The sequence below is a fragment of the Ambystoma mexicanum genome, chromosome 6p (assembly GCF_040938575.1).
Source record: "Ambystoma mexicanum isolate Mex_15411 chromosome 6p, UKY_AmexF1_1, whole genome shotgun sequence".
In the NCBI taxonomy this organism is placed as follows: Eukaryota; Metazoa; Chordata; class Amphibia; order Caudata; family Ambystomatidae; genus Ambystoma; species Ambystoma mexicanum.
Window position 1 is genome coordinate 36,350,953 of NC_090935.1, and position 20,199 is coordinate 36,371,151.

The 20,199-nt window shown below is 45.5% G+C and overlaps 1 protein-coding gene across 2 annotated transcripts in view; it reads left to right on the forward strand.

Moving 5' to 3' along the window:
* The window catches only part of LOC138511174 (CMRF35-like molecule 5), a 262,104-nt gene that overhangs the window by 161,293 nt on the left and 80,612 nt on the right, over positions 1-20,199 (forward strand). Inside the window, exon 3 of one of the 2 annotated variants that reach the window (XM_069626681.1) lies at positions 7,217-7,385. In XM_069626681.1, the coding sequence (XP_069482782.1) occupies positions 7,217-7,385 (169 nt within the window). The remainder of the gene's footprint in view (positions 1-7,216; positions 7,386-20,199) is intronic. The other variant, XM_069626682.1, reaches the window with a different exon arrangement.

Genomic DNA, 20,199 nt, shown 5'->3' on the forward strand with positions numbered 1-20,199 from the left:
GGTCCTAGAGGATTTACCAGCACTAATCAGCTGGAAGATGTCGTTGGCACCAAGCCTCCAGACTAATGGCATCTGTCCCATTGTCGGAGCCTCTGTCACATTGCCTCCAAAGACCTATGTATGTGATGGACCCAAGCAGTTTCAGAGACTGCATTAATATCTCTAATTTTGGCCTTTGACCCATTATTTATTCACCTGAATTCAACAGTGTTTCTGCTGGTGGAGGCCTGCACAAGTGCCTTCCAGCGAGAGCACTCTTTCAGGCACGTGTGCCTTTCCAGCCAATTGGAATATTTGTTTTTGGCAGCCTTTACTTTAGCACCATGTGGCAGTTTGTCCAGCTCTCGTAAGGCCCTTTTCCTATCTCTGATTTCTTTGTCATATCCTTGGGAAGGATTCTTATATAGAGCAATAGCAACCCTATGTGTTGGAGGAGGTTTGGCAGTGGAGCATTTCTGATTGCTTCCTATGGCAGATTCAAATTGTGTGATAGATGAGTACCCTGTCTCAGCACTGAGGGTGCACAGCTCAGAGTCATGCATATCGGAGTACCTGGTGAGGACGTCTTGAGACATAAGAATAGCTTTGTTCAGAGATTGATCAGTCCCAGGAATGCAATTAAGCGATGGATTAATATGTCTGTTGCCCAGATGCGAAACAGGCGGAAGGTTCAAGTTGTACCGTATCTGAAGTCGGGCAATAAGGGGATAGTGGTCACTCTCATGTTGTTCAGTTATACACGTGTCATCAATGTGTCTGAATTGGCCACAAATAAGTAGTCCAACATGCTACTTTCACCATTTCCAATCCGCATGTGGTGTGGCAGTTTATCAGAGGGTACAGCGCCATTTACCGTATCAAAACCTGCTGAGAATAGTAAGGACGGCCATTTTTCCCCACAACGTTGGGCTTTCAAGATGTGTCTATAGTGGGCAGTACAATCCACACATCTCCATACCCGTCCCTCACAGGATGAGAAGTCAGGGATCTTAGCATTGAAATCCACACCAAGATACCAAGACTTTGTCCGTTGCACTAAGTATGACCGCCGTTTCCTTGGCCACGGTCAAGTGAGACTTCTCATAGGGGCGGGGGTACACAGATATTCAGAATGTATAGCTCGCATTGTGGATTTGGCCTGGATACGGAAGGAATACCTATCTTGCCGATAAGGATGTTTTCAGGGTTACACAAGATTTCCACCAGGGAAAAGCTCTTCTTAACGCCCAACACAAGGCCTCCCTTAGGGCGACCTTTGGGTCACTGCACCGCAGGGCGGGTAAGAATATTCCAACCATCGATGATAAGTGAGTTCACCAGCCAAGTCTCCTGTAGAGCAATCACCCAGAGTTCATCAATGTGTTCTAGCAAGCCATCGCCTTCACTCAAGTGGGAATTCCCACGAGTATTCCAACTCAATAATAGGAATGGCGTGGAAAGCCCATGGTTGGGGCGAGAAATAGCATGGCTCTCCCAGTGGGATTCCTCTTCCTGCTTGACCCCAGCCATTGCATGGACCAGACTGCCAGAACGCTGGATAGCAGTAGCGGGGTCTTGAGTGCAAGAAGGACCTAAGCGTATAGGCTGATCTAATGACTCAACAGTGTGGGGACCAAGTCTGCCAACCCTTGGTGTGCTGCCCCTATGTCCCCTCTTACCGTCGTCATTCAGCTCAACAGAGATACATTCACAATCCAGCTTGAGCATCGAAGCAGTATGCGCCAAGATATCGGAAGGGTACTTTCAGCAAAGAAGAGCACAACAGAAGGGGCTTGGTTCACATTTTCAAGCATGTCCACTAGGCGTATGTCACAGCTTCTAATGAATCTCTGCTTCTAATGAATCTCTGCTTCTAATGAATCTCTGCTTCTAATGAATCTCAGCTTCTAATGAATCTCTGCTTCTAATGAATCTCTGCTTCTAATGAATCTCTGCTTCTAATGAATCTCAGCTTCTAATGAATCTCTGCTTCTAATGAATCTCTGCTTCTAATGAATCTCAGCTTCTAATGAATCTCTGCTTCTAATGAATCTCAGCTTCTAATGAATCTCAGCTTCTAATGAATCTCTGCTTCTAATGAATCTCTGCTTCTAATGAATCTCTGCTTCTAATGAATCTCAGCTTCTAATGAATCTCTGCTTCTAATGAATCTCTGCTTCTAATGAATCTCTGCTTCTAATGAATCTCAGCTTCTAATGAATCTCAGCTTCTAATGAATCACTGCTTCTAATGAATCTCAGCTTCTACTGAATCTCAGCTTCTAATGAATCTCTGCTTCTAATGAATCTCAGCTTCTAATGAATCTCTGCTTCTAATGAATCTCAGCTTCTAATGAATCTCAGCTTCTAATGAATCTCTGCTTCTAATGAATCTCAGCTTCTAATGAATCTCAGCTTCTAATGAATCTCTGCTTCTAATGAATCTCTGCTTCTACTGAATCTCTGCTTCTACTGAATCTCAGCTTCTAATGAATCTCAGCTTCTAATGAATCTCTGCTTCTAATGAATCTCTGCTTCTAATGAATCTCAGCTTCTACTGAATCTCTGCTTCTAATGAATCTTAGCGATAGAATAGTGAGTATTAGGTCCAAGGACCCTGATCGATTGATGTGAAATCTGCTACCATCACAAAAGATGCTTCGTGTTTGAAGTGCCTTGACAGTCACAGGCGAGGGTAGACACCTGAGCTTGGTGGGGAAGTCTCCAAGTGGCTCACCCAAAGATGCCTGGGTCTTGGCATTCATCATGCCAGGTCCTGTGCCAGTTGCTTGAATTTTTTTCATTGCTACGATGGCTGCTGGGTTAGAGAACAGCTCTTCTGAATAGTCGGAAAGTTCCTCAGGGTGCTCCATATTCGCAAGGTTATTGGTAGCGCAATCCTTCACCCCTTCCATAGATTTCAATTGGCATTCAGGACAGTGATTTTCTGCTCTTTGTGGCGCTTCAGTAGGCAGCTTTACTGGGTATTTTCACCCGGCATATACGCTGTTTTAGTTTTTTGCGCGGATACAATGGCTCCGCAGCTTGACAAACACGAGCCGTTCTCTTTCCCCCGGATTTTAGTGGGTCTGGTTTTGCCAGAGCTAGGGCGGGGCAGGGCCTTGATGGTTGGTTCTTCCTTTTCTTCTTCCCAGTTAAGTCTTCATACATGACTGCCTGCTTTACAGGTAGTTTTTGGGTCGCAAGAACCAGGCATACGAATTGGGGTCAGTGGCTCTTGGCACTAGGGTTGATTGCGTATTATTCCTTTGTACATATCCTCCAAAGGAATTAGACACAACGTTCACCCTTTCATTCATAGACTCGACATAGCAGGAAACGGTGCTCAATGTCTCAGTGTCTTTGGCTTTCAGCCCACGTGACGCTTGTCAATATTCACAGATAAATTGCGCAGATTTCCTACCATCTCCTCGCATTTATAGGTTATTTGGGAGATAAGGGTTTCGAGTATATTAAGCATGACCGCTGAAGGAGTACTGTCGTCCATTTCACGTAGATCCGTGCTCTGATCCACCATGGGATTGCCAGCCTGATAGGAGGGCTCATTCCTAAAGCGAGCTGGGATTGATTGTCTAGTGGGTGAATGCGTCACGCTAGTATCAGCAACGCCCGCATGGGGATCCGAGGCAGCGTGGATTGGGCTCCAGGCATGTGATGTTCTCTAGAGTGCCAGACCCCACCATGGCCCATTTGTTCGGCACATCAGTGTGCATGGTTGGTGAGTCACTGGAGATGTTCTGGTTACCCGACGAGGGGAGATCTTGCTCGCACTCAATAAAGTCAGGTAAGTTGCCCGCGTTGGGCGTAATCAGCGGCCTTAGCACGGATTCTATGGGCTTTGAGCCAATGCAAGGGTTCGTTGAGGTGAGATCATGGGCCAGTTTATGTGCAAAGATCATTTGCAGCTTCTTTCAGAGCATCTCCAGACACCAGATAGAAGTCAGGGATCATTGTTGCGGGCTTTGGTGTGGCTCCTGGAGCAGGTAGAGCTACTGTACGCTGCGGGCCGGCTCGTGAAGAACATCCAGCGCTTACATTATGTCCTTTGTGTCTGCTTGTGGCATTATTTGCAGACTCAGAGGAGGGGCAAATCATCTCTCTTCTTGAGGGACTCACTGTGTCGACTGGGGCTCATCGTTCTTCCTCACCTTCTACTTCACCATCTCGGAGAGCGACCCCAATGGCCGGGATATATTGGCCATCTTGTCTTTTCTGGAGACCGCAGCACGTTTCACTGCTCGTGCCATGGCGGCTGTGGTGGTTCGCTGCCTTGTCGTGGCTCCAGGCAATTAAGTGCTAGATATAAAGTAATTATGGTAACTGGGTCTGAATAACTTATGTTAAAGTTTCTAAACTTGTGCATGCAGTTACATTTAGACGGGCGCCACTTACCGGCGGTTGATCGCGTTCGTTCAACTCCATGTGGCAGAAACGCTATGTACGACAAAATGGCCGAACATAAATGACGTGCAGGACGTCGGCGAGGAGCACAGCCCTCATTTCTATGAATCATTGTTTACTTACAGTGCAGTGCCTGTATGTGTTGCCACATCTGACCTTGTGTGAATGTACATAAATGGACAATCACACATTACCTACTTTGAGTCATATAAACAGTAGTCTTTTACAGACTGCATTTGTTGTATGAATACAGATGTTTTCTGTCTAAACCTATTCTGTGTCCTTGGATAGCCAATTGTGCATAGACTACTATGTGTTTGTTTACAGGGATCTACTCTTGATTACTCTTCTATTCAGCGGCCAGTACAGGTTTATATTTCAAAACCTATCCTGTACCGTGTATGATGCTATGGGTTTCAGGTCATCAGTGCAATAGAATCACACTGGCAACAGAATCTGCTAGGGCATAGGTTATACAAGGTTATACAAGTCTTTCAATATACACATATGACATGATGCCCTTTGCTCAATCTTTAGAGGCATAGTGCTTTGGAACATATGACATGATGCCCTTTGCTCAATCTTTAGATGCATAGTGCTTTGGAACATATGACATGATGCCCTTTGCTCAATCTTTAGATGCATAGTGCTTTGGAACATATGACATGATGCCCTTTGCTCAATCTTTAGATGCATAGTGCTTTGGAACATATGCTTTCAGTACTTACATATTCGCATCATGTTATTTCACAAGCTGACTTTACAATATGGTCATGCATAGATAATACATATTTTTCAACAGGTAGGTGTTGTATAATGACATGCAGTCGATAAAGAAATTGGCGAGTACAATCTCTTTGTCGTGTTGTTTCGAAACCTAACTTTATAGATGACAATAGTAAGAGACCAAAGTTGACTCCATCAAATTACAAAAAGAACTGGGTATTCTAGTGACTTATTGTAGCAGTGTGCAGATGGTATTAGTGCAGTGACTTTGCTGCCTGACCATCTCTCTTATTCTTTGTTGTTTATGCAATGAGAAATGTTTTCCATTTGGGATATAGAAGCAGTGGAGAATGTTATATCCAGTAAAAGAAATGGTCTAAGGGAGAACCCCTTCATTCATTCCAATGGGGGCCATTGAGTCCAACTTGTGGATCCAAAACATTTCTCTCTTGGCTAGGAGCATGTTGGAATTCCCTCCTCTCGGTGGGGACTTGACATTCTCTAGAATCACACATTTTAGTTGTGCTACACAGTGTTTGCTTTCAACTAAATGTCTTGCCACTGGTGATTTCTGGTTATTGGTTTCTGATGTTTATTAATGTTCTTTGATTCTCTCCTTGATTTTCCTCGTTGAACAAACATCAGCTTTAAAATAGTGCCCGGACTATTAAGATTTCAAACAAATTGAGTCAAATAAAAGTGTTGTACAAACGTTCATTTGTAAGTGTGCGTGGTCATAATCTCCCAAGAGGAATGCCAAGGGGAAGCAAGTTAATGCTCAGCAAGCGATGCACACTATGATGGTTACATATAAAAGTGGACATCTACACAGCCTGATGGCAAGTCTGACAGTCCAAGACATGGCCATAGCTGCAGTTTAGTGGGGGCTTTATGAGTGGCTCTTCTTGTGGAGGTATTTTCATGTTCTAGTGCTGCTTTGAGGGCGTTAGGAGGCAGTAACTTCCAGAACATGAAGGCCTTCCGCTGAATGGGGTAGAGTATCAAATGAGCTGGATCTGGTTATGGAGATTTTGAAGCGGGAGCTGGTTCTAGGACCTGGATCACAGGGAGTTGAGAACAGGGAAAGATGACAGAGGATGCGGGGATGCCATATTGAGCAGTTTGTAGCAGCACAGGTTTCGGTGAGGAAAAGATGGCGACCGTAGGAAGAACAGCGAGCGGGAGGAGAGAGGGAACACATCAGTAGGATGTTCTGCAGTACAAACAGATTTTAGGGAAGGGGTCAACAGGGCAAAGAGTATTTTCAAGATGGGAGAAAGAAATAAGAAGTGCAGAAGAGTCAATACTCAAAGAAATAGTGAAGCCGTAGACATCAAATCAGTCAAGTGTTGATGAGAGCAGAAAGAGTGAATAGAAGGAAATGTTGGGAGAAGAGAAGAAGAAAAGAAAGAGAGAGATGGGTGAGGATCAGAAGTAACAGTGAAGAAGGAGTGGAGAAGAAGGGAGAGGGGAGCAGAGAGAGGGAAAGTACTTGCCAGCCTTAGGAAGGGGAAGGAAAGAAACTGTAGAGCTCCCCAGGGTGGATGAAAAATTAAGTCTTAGTGGGTGCAAGGATTAATCAGAGCGTGAGGGAGGCTGAAAGAATCAGGAATGGAGAGGAAGGAGGAGAGGGCATGGCGGGAACACAAATCTAAGTAATGAGCCCAACAAGCGCAGAAGGAAGCATGTGGACCTGGAGGGCAACAGATAAAAGGAGTCAGTAGCGGAAAGTCAGGAGTGGATCTGAGGGTAGAGACCAGGGTGAGAGGTTTGGGGGTCAGGAGCATGATGACAAGTGATGCAGGTGGGTAAGTGTTCCATCATGGGGGGCAGCATGCAAGAAGCAGTGGGAGGGGTGGGGGACAATGCATGAGGACAGCACAATAAGCAAGGAGGACACAAAGTGGTTGTAGTAGTGCATGCAAACGGTAGCAGCTGAGATGAAAATGTGGTTGGGCCTGTGATGCTGCCAGGGAATTGTGAACATGTGAGATGATGTCTATCATGTAAAGATCACCAAAACAGACTACTGTTCTAAGTGAGAGATTTTAGGATGGGACTAAAATAACCTGTTTTGTATCGATCCTCAGCTTCTAGTACATTCTGGCCATCTACTGTAACTTCTACCGTAACAATGAAGACTACCTTGTCTATTCCAGCCGACACGCCTGCCAGGTTGCCACCTACCTCACCGTCTGCTTCGCCGCCTACATCGCAGTTTACTTCCACTTCCACGATCGCAAGGCATGGGAACACAGAGTAAGTATGTGGGGTCTTCCCTCCCTTTCTCACTTGTATTCACCAATGTAAGAGGTGAGACTCGTCTGTGAGACTCATCCCACATTATTACTTTCCCATTTTACCAATGTCTTTTCTCGAGTATTCAGGCACACTGTGGAGCTTAGCCCCATGGTGCTAAAAACAATAATATCCACAGTGGCTGGCTGCTTTGGCCTAAGAGTACTCCCCAAGCTGTGTCCTCTTTTCATCTTTATAACATTCTTCCAATCTCTCCAGTATCCCAGAGAAGCACTGCATGGGGGCCTTACCACACATTAACACATATTAAAAGAGTAGCAGCAGGAAACAAAGAGGATAGTTGCCTGTAGTTACCAGTAATGAAGGTTAGTGTTGAGTGTGTCTACTCACTTTAGACACCGAAGCATTGTACGGCAGGAATAAGTAGCACAGTAATATCCTATTAGATTCCTACTTAGTTGGGTAAGATGAGGCTAGTAACCTGCAGTTATGAGTAATGAGGGTTCTTGTTGAGTGCGTCCAATCAGTTCAAAAACTGAAGCGCTGTATGGCAGGAATAAGTAGCACAGTAATATCCTTTTACATTCTTACTTACTTGGGTTAGTTGAGGCTAGTAACCTGTAGTTACAAGTATTGAAGGTTCTTGCTGAGTACATCACATCAGTTCTGACACTGATGCGCTACAGCAGGAATAAGTAGCACAGTAATATCCTATTAGATTCTTACTTAGTTGGGTTAGTTGAGGCTAGTAACCTGCAGTTGTGAGTACTGAAGTTTCTTGTTCAGTGTGTCCACTCAGTTCAGACACTGAAGCGCCTTACGGCAGGAATAAGTAGCACAGTAATATCCGATTAGATTCTTACTTACTTGGGTTTTTGCATGAAATATATACAGCATGGGGTACATGGAAAATACTGCCCGAAGGGGTAGAGATTAGTTATTTACCCCACAAGGCACTTTCAATGTAGCATCCAGAAAATATTGCATGGGAGACTGTTAAGAAGGATTGGTGGACTGTTGCTATGAAGCCACCTTTGTTAGATAGTTTATTTATTTATTCAGTGTATATTTGAAAGGTGCCTTTACAGCAAATGGTGTTTCCAGGTGCCGGAGGAACAGGGTAACGCCGAGAGGTTAGCCAAAGTCCAATCAAGGTAGCAATGGAGAGCAGTGAAGGCTAATCTCAGGAAAGTGTCAGTGTGGTCAGGGGTCCACAATGAGTCCACAGAGTGAAGCACACAATAATTCACTTTAGACAGCTAAGTACACAAATACTATATGTATTCAGGCCCATAAACACACACCAGGAAATACAAAAAACAATATCCTGCAACACTCATTTAAAAGCATATAAACAGTCACCTTCAGGTTCTTATAAAAGCATAAAATAACTGAGAAGGCAAAATGAAAGTAAGCAGTGATGCAGTAGAATGAAACCCTCCATTTTTAAATAAATTCCCTATAATGTATGGGATCTTGTGCCCAAAAGTCCCAAAGCTTCTTAGGCGAAAGGGCTGGTGTACAAAGAGTTCTTGTGGTGGTGAAATGTTCCAGAAGATAGTCAACAATATTACAGGTAGGTAAAATGATGTTCCTATCTTTCAGTTGCCAGCTTTTAAATCTGACGATCTGAAAGTGATGGAATGGAATAAACAAAGTGTATTCTAATGTTTATTGTAGGGAAGACACGAGAGACTGAATGCTTTGTGAGTGTTCACCCCCTGAATCCGATGTTACAAGGAAATTTGGTGGGTCGACTGGGAGTCGTTTGTTCCGGTGCAGGGTGTCTACGGGTTGCGGATCCAAGGATTTCTCTGGTTAGTGGATGCAGCTCCTGGCCAAGAAAGCGAGCAGGATTCACCACTGCAGTACTCTTCTGGACACCTCACAGCACACAGGGAAGTGACTTCCACCAGCGGTTATCACACAGCAGTGATGGCAGGCATCTCTCCAGTCGCGGTTGAAGAAGACCTTCCAGAGCAGGCTCCCTTTAAACTGGGGAGTTGAAACTCGACGGGAAGGCGACTTGTGGAACGGGATGTCAACTACCAAAGATCCAGATGGAATTGCACAATGGCAACAATTCTGGTGAGGTAGCCCACGGTAAAACTGGTCAGGCCACTGGGTGTTGCAGGGACACTTCTGAAGGCTCAAGGTGGCTGGATCCTGGGTCCCAGCAGTCCAAGGGTTGAAGCACCGTAGAGAGCCTTAGCAGACCAGGTCATCCAGCAGGGCTTCATCAGGCCAAACGTAGGAAGGGATGCCAGGCCTCTTCGGGAGTCGTTCACGGATCTTCAATTGGCAGCTCGTCTACACGGGATACTTGACTACAATCCAAGGGGTGAAGCACCATAGGGGGCCTTAGCAGATCAGGTAGTCCAGCTGAGCTTTATGAAGCCGGGCCTCTTCGGGAATCGTCCATGGATATTCAGTTGGCTGCTCGTCTACACAGGGTATTTGGGTACAATGCTTATCTGATGAGATGGCAGCAGGAGTCATCTTCTTATCCAAAATCCAGGTAGGAGGTAAGCCCCAGCCGACCAATGGAAAGGATCTGCACCATTCACACAGCCAGAAGTGGTCCAATCAGGGAGCACTGTGGGTTTCACTCGTGCCCCACACCCAGACTCTCTGGTGCCGCCCGCAGATGTGCAATGGGACCAGACAGTCCCACCCACATCACAGGCTAACACACAAAAGGCATGCAGTAGTCCGCGAAAGCAGCAGCTTTGCCGTGCAAATGCATAACCATATAAGGAATTCTCAGACTTGGCAAGGCAGGAAGAAGGCCAAACCACAATATGGCCAAAGAAGCACGTGAACATCTCATGGCACGGGCATTGCAGGGCACTAGACACGTCCAGTAGCCATATGCGGTAAACGTGAACGTGCACGGTAAAAAGGTTGCAAAAATAGTGAAAATGCAACTGCTGCCACAGATTGTCTTTAGACACATATAAAAGTAACCCAGACTTCCATTTGTACAAAGCGCAGGGGATGCAAGAATATCCTCCTTGAACTGCATGGTAAGATGCTGTGTGCAATGTTAAAAAGTTGCCCAAACAGCTAAAAAGTAAAAAGACGAAAGGGAAACCTAGTTCCCAGAACTGATAGGCTGAAGGACTGATCAGTTCCCCAGTACTGATAGACTGAAGGACTGATCAATTCCCCAGTACTGATAGACTGAAGGACTGATCAGTTTCTCAGTACTGATAGACTGAAGGACTGTTCAGTTCCCCAGTACTGATAGACTGAAGGACTGATCAGTTTCTCAGTACTGATAGACTGAAGGACTGATCAGTTCCCCAGTACTGATAGACTGAAGAACTGATCAGTTCCCCCATGACAAAATGAGCAAAAGGCCAGGGGAGTGGAGCTGAAGGCTTCACTTTCCTGCAAAAATCAGGATAGGTTCAAAAACAAAAGCAAAATGTTTGGGGGAACAAAGAACTATAGAGGGAACGGTCCCAAAACAGAAATCTTTCAGAGAACAACTCATAGTTAGGGCATATTTTATAAATAGGAGGTATTTAAAATACCACCCGTTTTTAGTGTTACCCCCACACTCAAAATGATTGTTGGACATGTCGGCCGTGCGGGTAGTGCCTGGGTATTCATAATAGATGCATGTGTTTAATTTATTGGTGGGAATTGTGGTCAGTCTTTTGCCTCCTCCTCTAGACCCTTACTATTGTGAAGAGCATATGCAGGACGATACTTAGAATAACGAAAATTATGTGCAAATTCCATAAATATGATGTAGCGTCACCTAAACATTGTAAATTACCACATCTGGCCCAATCTAGCTTCATTTGCATCAAGATGGTTTGGCATCATTATTATGATAATCCCTACATTCAGGGGTTTACAGAGCCGGTAGGTAGGCCTGAGAAGCAGGTGCCTGCTCCAGCACTCAGGGCGGTTACCGGTCTTGGAGGATACCAGAGGCTGAGAGTTTTGCAATTTGCAAACTGGTGCTCCCTGGGTAGTGTGAATAATGTAAACGTACTTTATTTTAAGGAGAGGGCTCTGTGCATAGTGTGTGTGCCCAACCTCCTGCCAAAAGCTCACACAAAGGTGGATGTGGTCAGTGTACAGAGGACAGCACAGGGGCAACGTGCTGGTCTTGAAAGCAAGACCACGCAGAGCAACAGAGGTTTGAATCCCCGATCCACGATTAGAAACCAAAACCACTTAAATAAATATTTTAAAAAACGTCATTTCAACAAAAAGTCAGGGGTAGCAGAAGTGACATATCATGACCCTTGACCTCTGGTGACATCTCATTTGACCCTGCCCCCCAAATGATATCCCAGAGGCAATGGCACATGACCTCAAAACAGGAAGTGGTATCTCATAGCATTGTTTCTCAGTACAGTAAGAAAACTATGGTTACGTATCATATGAATTTGTATCGTGCTCCAGTGACGCGAGGGCTTACGGGCACCGATATACATTTCATATAAGTGTAGCTCACCTTATATAGCATTAATATCAGTGTGTATAGGCCCATATTACCAAATTACTATGAATGCAAGCATTTACACTTACCTTGGCTTGTCTGCAGTTACGGTCATCTCGAGGTTCCAGAGTTTTTGGACATGGCAATACAAGCTGCTCGTGCTTGGTGTTGGTGTGCTCCGGCCGTCCTGCTACCGCCCTGCTCCTAGTCCTGTGCCACAGGATGCAGAAACCTGGCATAGAAAAAGATGCCAACGCATGCGCAATATGCACAGTTACGCTTAAATTAATGCAACGTGCACCTACCAACAAAAAGAGACAAAGCAGCCTGCAGCAAAAGCCACAGCAAATCTTGACTTTCTGTAATTCCCATGGATTGGGTAGAGAATTTTGAAAAGTTTCAGGTTTGCTGTCACTATTTGGAATAATATTTGGTCGAAAGTCATAATGTCGAAAAAAAAAAATGTGAATGTCTTTTTTTTGTTTGTTTTTTGTTCTAAATGGGGGGGGTTCCCAACCCACCTTTTTACATTTTTTTTCTGTTTTAACCATTGTTTTTTACTTGCGGAACCAAAAATAAAAACATGTAAATAAAAAAAGAAAGCATTGGAAAAAAAAATTTCAGACATCATTTTTTTGACATTTTTGTCATTCGATCAAATGTTTTCGACATTTTGACTGGATACCAAAGTTTCAAGCATCAAGGAATTCACATCTTTAAAAAAGTAAAATCAAAACAGGCTTCTTACATACACATGTCCCCCCATCCAAACTTCATTAATGTAACCTAACTTTTCTTACAGAAGTAATTGCAGCAATTTCTGTGTGGCACTTCCTTTAGTGACCACCTGGTCGCTCATTCGTCTTCCCTGTTGTGGGTGCCCGGTTTCCCCCGTGACCCCATGAGCCCACACTTCACAGAGCACACAAGATATGGGTGTTTTTGGTCCGTACTCCGCGATCGCTCTCCCGCAGCCGTGAAACTCCCCGTTTATTTAAACCACACACGGCGAAGTTGCGTCACTCCTCCGCCTGCGTATGCCATTAAAGGGGCAGCCACTGCACGCCTCCTTTTTCATGTCAAACAACAAAGGAGGTAGACGACACACACACTACAAAACAGTACACTGCACCCAAAAATGAACAACCTTTAATCACATTCCCTCCCAGCCCCACCAGGCACTTTTCAGTCCATGCGCTGGGCCCATCAGTTCAGGGGTCCAGAACATAGTCAGTGAGATGGATAGGGTTCCCCCTCCCAACCCTCTGGGGATACCTCCTGCCTGCCTCCCGGATCGGACCTGGGGAACTTGGCGGATGAGCCAGGCCACCACCCCTGTCTGGCACATCACTACAGTCCCTTCTGAGAATCGGCTCTGGCCTGGTCTCTCCAATTTCTCTGAAGAAGCTAGCATTGCGGGTGACGGTGGCAGTTCCGTACGAAGTAGTCACCATCGAGCTGCGTACCGCCACCACATCCATTGGACCAGGCTTGTATGTTAGTAACAGTTTTCCTTCAGGGTGCCGGTTCTTAACAAGCACTTCATATCCCAGAACTAGCAGCTGGGGCCGGAGTCCTCTTCTCATGTTCTCTCCCTCTGTCCTGAGACTACTCTCCCGTTCCACCTGAGCGTTGTTAATGACGGCTGGCTCCCGCTCCCTCACTTCCGGGAGCAGACTCCTCGGACATCGCTGAAACATGGCTTCTGCTGGTGCCACCCCCGTGGAGGCATGCCGGGTGTCCCTGTACTCCATTAGGAATTGATACAAAGCCCTCTGCAGGCTGTGACCTTGGCAGTGGGCAATGCAACCACCTTATTTAACATTCTCATGAATCTTTACACTTTGCCATTCGCCCTGGGCCAAATAGGCGTGATCTTGCGATGATGTATCCCGTACTCCTCCATCAGCTGGGCGAAACCTTCCCCCTGGAACGGGGGTCCGGTATCGGAATACAGGGTCTGAGGCAGTACATGTATGGCAAAGACTTTCTGTAGGGCCCCAGCCAACTTGTCAGAAGAGACAGTGTCAATGAACTCTACTTCAGGGTACCGGAACCATTTATCAACAACTACCAGGAAATGAGTGTCACGGCCTGTGGTGCCGAAGTCAGCATGGACATTCTCCCAAAACTTCGTCCCTCGGGGCATGGTCTCAATCAGGTGCTCCTTCTGTTCTTGGGACGCCGCCTGGCACCACACACAGGCAGAGACAAACTCCTCCACCGGTCTCTCAAGGTCTGGAAACCATACCTTATGTCTCAGACAGGCCTTGGTTTTGGCAATGCCCTGATGGCCCTGGTGCACCTCGATGACTTGGGGGAACTTGCACTTTGGTATTACAATGCGGTTTCCCCAGAGAAATAGTCCTGACTCCACAAAAGCCAGTTCATCCTTGACCCTCCACAGTTGTTACTACGTTGCTTTTGCTTCCTGGGTTCTCAGAGCCAGCGTGTCTACCCTATTGGAGGGCCACCTTTAAGATGTTGAAGCACTCATTCTCTGTCGCCGCCTGTTCTAGCTTGTGTATGGGCACTGAATTTTGGGTGGCCACCTCTACCACCAGCCTCACATGTTCATCTGCGTCATCTGCACTGATGTTTCCATGTCCTTCTGGCTCGCATGTGGGGGGCCTGGACAGGTAGTCTGCAGCATTACGGCTGCCAGGCCCATACACCAATGAGACTCCATATTCCATTAGCGCCAGCATCCACCTTTTGATGCGGGCTGGAGGTTTGGAAGATGAGTCTGCCATGATTGGTAGCAGGGGTTTATGGTCAGCAACCACCGTCACCAGCCGTCCCAGCACATACAAACGAAAATGTTGACATCCCCACAGGACCGCCAGGGCCTCTCTCTCAATTTGGGAGTATCGCTGTTCTGTTTCCAGGAGTGCCTTGCTCGTGTTTGCAATCGGCCAGACCTCCACATTCGTGTCTGTGTGGTTAAGGACTGCACCAAGACCAAATGGGCTGGCATCCACAACAATTTCTGAGGATAAGGATGTGTCAAGGAACACCATGGTATCCTTCGCGGTCAGCGCCCCTTCACTTCCTCGAACGCGGCCTGCTCAAGAGGTCTCCACTGCCACTTAGCGTCTTCCTTGGTTAATGTTTGCAGGGGCTCCGACCTGGATGCAAGGTTTCCAAATTACGTGACCATCCCCAAGAAACTCTGTACCTCGGACACATTCTCTGGGTGGTTTACCTCCACGATATCTTTGACCTTACAAGGGTCTGGTGATACACCCCCTGTTAGGGAGAATTCTCATAAATGGCTTATTTCCCTTACCTAATGTGTATTTGTATTTGTATTTATTTTATTTTATTTGTATAGCGCAGACCAGGCCCGGTTGCTACCGGGCGCATATCTTGGAAGCAATGGTTACAGTAGTTACATACAGTGGTTACACATTGGTAAGTAGTAGAACTATATATGGGTAGTCAAATAATACAGTAATACATTGGTTATCAAATTTTCAGAGTGCAGCTTGGGCATTGGATGTGACTAGCCAACATTTGGCTCTGTGTTTGAATAGATTGAGGGAAGGGAGGTTTCTGATAGTCAGGGTGAGAGAGTTCCACAATTTGGCTGCCAGGACTGGGAAGCTGGATCCACCGGCTGGTTGGAGCTTGTATCTCGGGATCAGTAAGCTCTGGTTCAGAGTAGATCTAAGTGAGCGAGCTGGGGCGTACAGCGAGAATCGAGAGGAGAGATAAGTGGGGGCCAGGTTATTCATACATTTGTATGTCAGGGCGAGGGATTTTAGTGAGATTCTTTGGGTGACTGACAGCCAATGAAGGTTCTTCCTGGTATCCGCAATGTTTGCAGATCTAGGGATGTTGAGGGCTGCTCTGATGGCATTGTTTTGTATGATCTGGAGCTTGTTTAGGTTACCCTGATTAGTGCCTAGGTACAGTGCATTGCAGTAGTCCAGTTTGGACATGACCAAGGTCCTAGCGAGGGTAGTACAGTTGTGAGTGGAAAGAAAAGGGCGACATGCTGTGATCAGCTTGCAGGTGTAGGCAGCGGCGGCTGCAACTGCATTTGTTTGTCTGTGAGGTGAGAGAGTGGAATCGAGGTAGATTCCAAGCGTTTTGGTATCTTTGGAGACTTTTATTGAATTTCCATCGATGTTAAAGGAGCTAAACATGGGGTTCAGCTTGTTTAGTCTTTGCTGTGTACCTAGGATGAGGAGCTCTGTCTTGACATCATTGAGACAGAGCTCATATTGGGCCATCCAGGTTTGGATGACATGGTAAACGTCATTTAAGGCTTTCGAATCTACCATGTAATCACCCGTGATAGGGATGAGTATCTGGGTGTCATCCGCATAATTAGTGTAGGTGACGCCCAGATAGTCAAGCACATCAAACAAGGGTTTAGTAAATACATTCTAGAGGGTAGGGGATACACACGAACCTTGGCGTTCGTCCCTGAGTCCCTCAGCAGCTTTGCTGGATTTCTAGGGTTTATTTCTTTCACATTGTAAGAGTGTGAGCCTTTTTCCCACTCTTACATGTGTTCTGCTGTGTGTATTTCTACTTTTTGTGTGATCTTGGGCAATGGAGCCTCACCTACTCCATAGCATAATTTTTTCATGTGTGTTACACAGCACCTTCAGTGCAGTGACACAGGGTTGTCTTTGAGACTTTCCACCGACTCCATGTTCTGGGGCTGACTACTGTCCCCCAGAAAAGATAAAGTTGCCATTAACTTTAAACCATAGACCCAGTACACCCCATCTTACATGGAGTATTGAAAAGGGTTAATTCTTATCCCTTTTTGTCTGTTTCTCCTGGAGCATTGTTTTGCTCCCTTTACATCAAGACTTGGCTGTGGCAGTGGTATCTACCCTATTTTTTATACTGCGGTTATCTTAAATGACCATGGTATTGTTTAGGCTATTATATTAGCCTCAAACATAAACCCGCTTGATCATATATATTTTATTACGTTCCGGCAGGGTTTATTCTCCATTTCTTTTTGTAAATGTCTTTCTCGTGTTTTACTCTGCGCGCCAAACCAGGTTTGGTCCCTTTGTTTGTCGTCTTTTCACAGGGTTCTGCACAGAAGCCCTCCTTAAGGCACCTGAAAGTCTGGGTAGGCAGGATGTGAGGGAGGGGTTTTAGGACCCCTGCCATGGGTTCCCTTGGTAACCCAAGACGCACTCCTGTTTGATTGGCTGGGTGACTGTCCTTGCCAGGACAGCCACCCTGCTGTGTGATTGACAGCTAGGCTGTGTGAATGGGGGAAAACTGCATAAAAAGCAGGTCTCTGGGACTTGGAAGGCAGAGTCGCCACTGGAACGAAAGAACCAACGAGGAGCTGATGTAAGAGGACCCCTACCACGACTGAACCGCCCGGTGAAGCCGGTGCTGCAGGCCCGAATCCCCAGAATCCGACAACAGAGAAGATCCTACAGGAAACTTCTTCCAATGAGCTGGTGGGACCAACCAGTTTGCCCAAACTGCAAGCCAGGACCCCTCCTCTGGTCGAATTCGCTGTACAGAGCTACAGTGGGCCGGATAGCCAGGAAGGTCGGACCCTGCTTGTGTTTTAAGGAGCACACCTTTTATTCGTTGTTTGGCGCTGCTGTTGGTTTCTTCCCTGGGTAGAGCAGGACCTCCAGTCTTCCTACTTCTGATCAGTCTGACAGTTGCTTCAGGATCCGTGAGCTTGCAGGAACTACCTGGAACGTCTGCCTCAGCTACAGCCCCCTCTCCGTTTTAAGGTACTGTGCAAATCCGGTTGTGCGTTTCATTCAACCGCGGTGGAAGTGTTTGAAATCTTTCTCCAATCCGAGGACTTGTCCTTCTCTTCTCTTTGAACTAACTTTTCTACCAACCAAACTCGTCTGGAAACCGTGCCACGAATTTTACCGCAAACTACCCTGAACTTTTGAACCATTGACTTTGGCCCTAAGCCTTTTCTATCTGATTTCATCATTGTAGTCTCTCTTGTTCGCTTGTCCTGAGTACTTACCTGTTGGTGTGGATCCATTTCTGTAAGCTTTTGTCTTTGCCTCCCTTTTAAATTGCTGGAGTGCCATTTTGCTCCCACTTCATTTGGTGAGCTTAAGTTGTCTGTAATTTAAGGGAAGTGGTGTGATGTATTAAGAAAGTGATTTTTTTAGACTGCTTATAATAGTGTAATGTTATATAACTGAAGAGTGAAATAAATGTATATTCTTTTACTTGAAAACCTTGACTCAGTGTTTGCCTGAATCATAGTAAATTGCTGTGCTTTGTGTAACTATTTGATACTGCTCACTTACTCTTGAGATAATCTGGCTGCTCAGCCATCGCTACCACTTTGCAGTGTAGTACAGGCTTGTACCAAAGGTGAATTTGTACTGTCACTTGTAGTCTTAATTGTGTGTGCTGTTCCCAAAGGGTATTGCATATAATTCTGCCTAACACCCTACAACTCAGACCTGAGCCAAATTATGTAACCTTCAGAAAAATCCTGAAAATGTTCCTCTTTAAGTGAGGTGAGGAATTTTAGTCAAACTGCATGCTCCTAAGTAGGGCCCTTTGTACCATCATATACATGTTGTATTGATTGTGCATATGTTTGCCAGCAGGCTTTTGGCAAAATATTAATCTATAAATAAATAAATAAAATATGCATGTTCCTAAAGGGCCTTAATCTCATCCTCAGTGGCAAGATCACGCTTCCTCCAGAATCTATTAAATGCTGTGGAAAACTTTATTATTATTAACATCTATGATCCCCCATAAAAGATTGACCCTCATTTTGGTCTGTGGAGATTTTAGTTTGAGGTTCCTGAATGATGTCCACCTTAGGGAGTGAGAATCAGTACTTCTTTCCTCTCCCATCGAGGGTGGTCTCCTTGCCCAGGCTGTAAGGTTTTACCAGGCGCCCTTTGCGGGTAAGCGTGGGCTTAATTGCGCCTTTTTATTTTACTTAACAGGAATTACCATGGCCAATGGTGGCTATCCTTCTGACACTCCACCAAAATTCACTAGAATTCACTAGAATTGGGAGCAACTCTTGCAGTATATTGGATTATCTCTTCTTTGCCAATTTCCCTACATTAATTTCTGATATGTGTTTCGTCCATCGCCAGGAAAGTGATCACTATCCTCGTATTGCTTGTCTTAACTTGCATAGTTACCCTATCTGTCTTGTTGAATCTGGGGATTTGATTGTTAATTCTTCACTCAATCGAATGCCTTGGATTGACAGCAAGCTGGGGCAAGTGTCACTAATGGCTGAGGTATCTTTTGGCGAGTATATTAGAGCAAGTATGGCCGTGGACGTCAATCTTACTTTGGCATCAGCCAAGTAAGCTATTATTGATTATGAAGCATGCATGGAGAATATTATATCTAAATCCTTTGCTAACAGAGGAACACAATCCCGCCTTGGTATAGGCCATAAAACATTGCATCGGCAGATCTTCAATAAACAAATTAAAATCAAGAAAAGGGACGTGCCAACTGAGCTGCTCGATATAACCAATTCAATTGAATACGCATTTCGAGCGAAAAACATAAAAAGCGAATACTGTAAATGGTTAAGAGGGCGCAAGTATCAACTTGAATGTGCTTGCTGGAGGGCCTTAGAGCACTCGTCCCTTACTAATGACCCTACTATGTTCTGGAGGATTATAAAGAGCAATAAACCCCTTAATAGAGATATCAATGGCGTACCGGAACAGGTTTAGGTCACTCATGTACAACAGTCTCTGGGGCCGAGGCGACGCCATTCACGGCAGCCATGATAACTGCTGTTTTTTTTAAATAAAAGTCCTAATGACATCTGAAGCAAGTCCTCAGGGACTCCTGGCCAGATGGGATCTGCAGCTTGCTTATTAAGACAGACCCAGAACATTGCGCGACTGCGCTATGTTGGTAATTCCATTGAAACAGTGCGATGCAATCCATCTGCTCCTCATGGTGGGACAGTATAATTGTCCCTGTACTTAACAAAGGAATTCACTCGGACCCCGGTCATTACCAATTATTGGTGATGTTAGACACCCCAGCCAAAATCTTCGCCCGAGTATTACTGAATGAGTTTGGGGAAGGGGCAGAAATACATAATCTCATCCCATTTAACCAAAGAGGATTCCGGAAACGCCTTAGTACTATGGTTAATGCTTTAGGCTGGGTCACTGTTATTCAGAAGGCCTGGATAGTACGTAGGAGGCTGGTATATGCAACATTTATGGATTTTAGTGCCGCGTTTGACTCCGTAGATAGAGGTAGACTTTGGTGAAAGCTCCTTAGATGGAACATTCCACCAGGTTTACTAAAAATCATCTCCCTACATGAGAAAACCAGGGTGAAGATTCGGCTAGACCAACATGGTAGGATGGCTAGTTG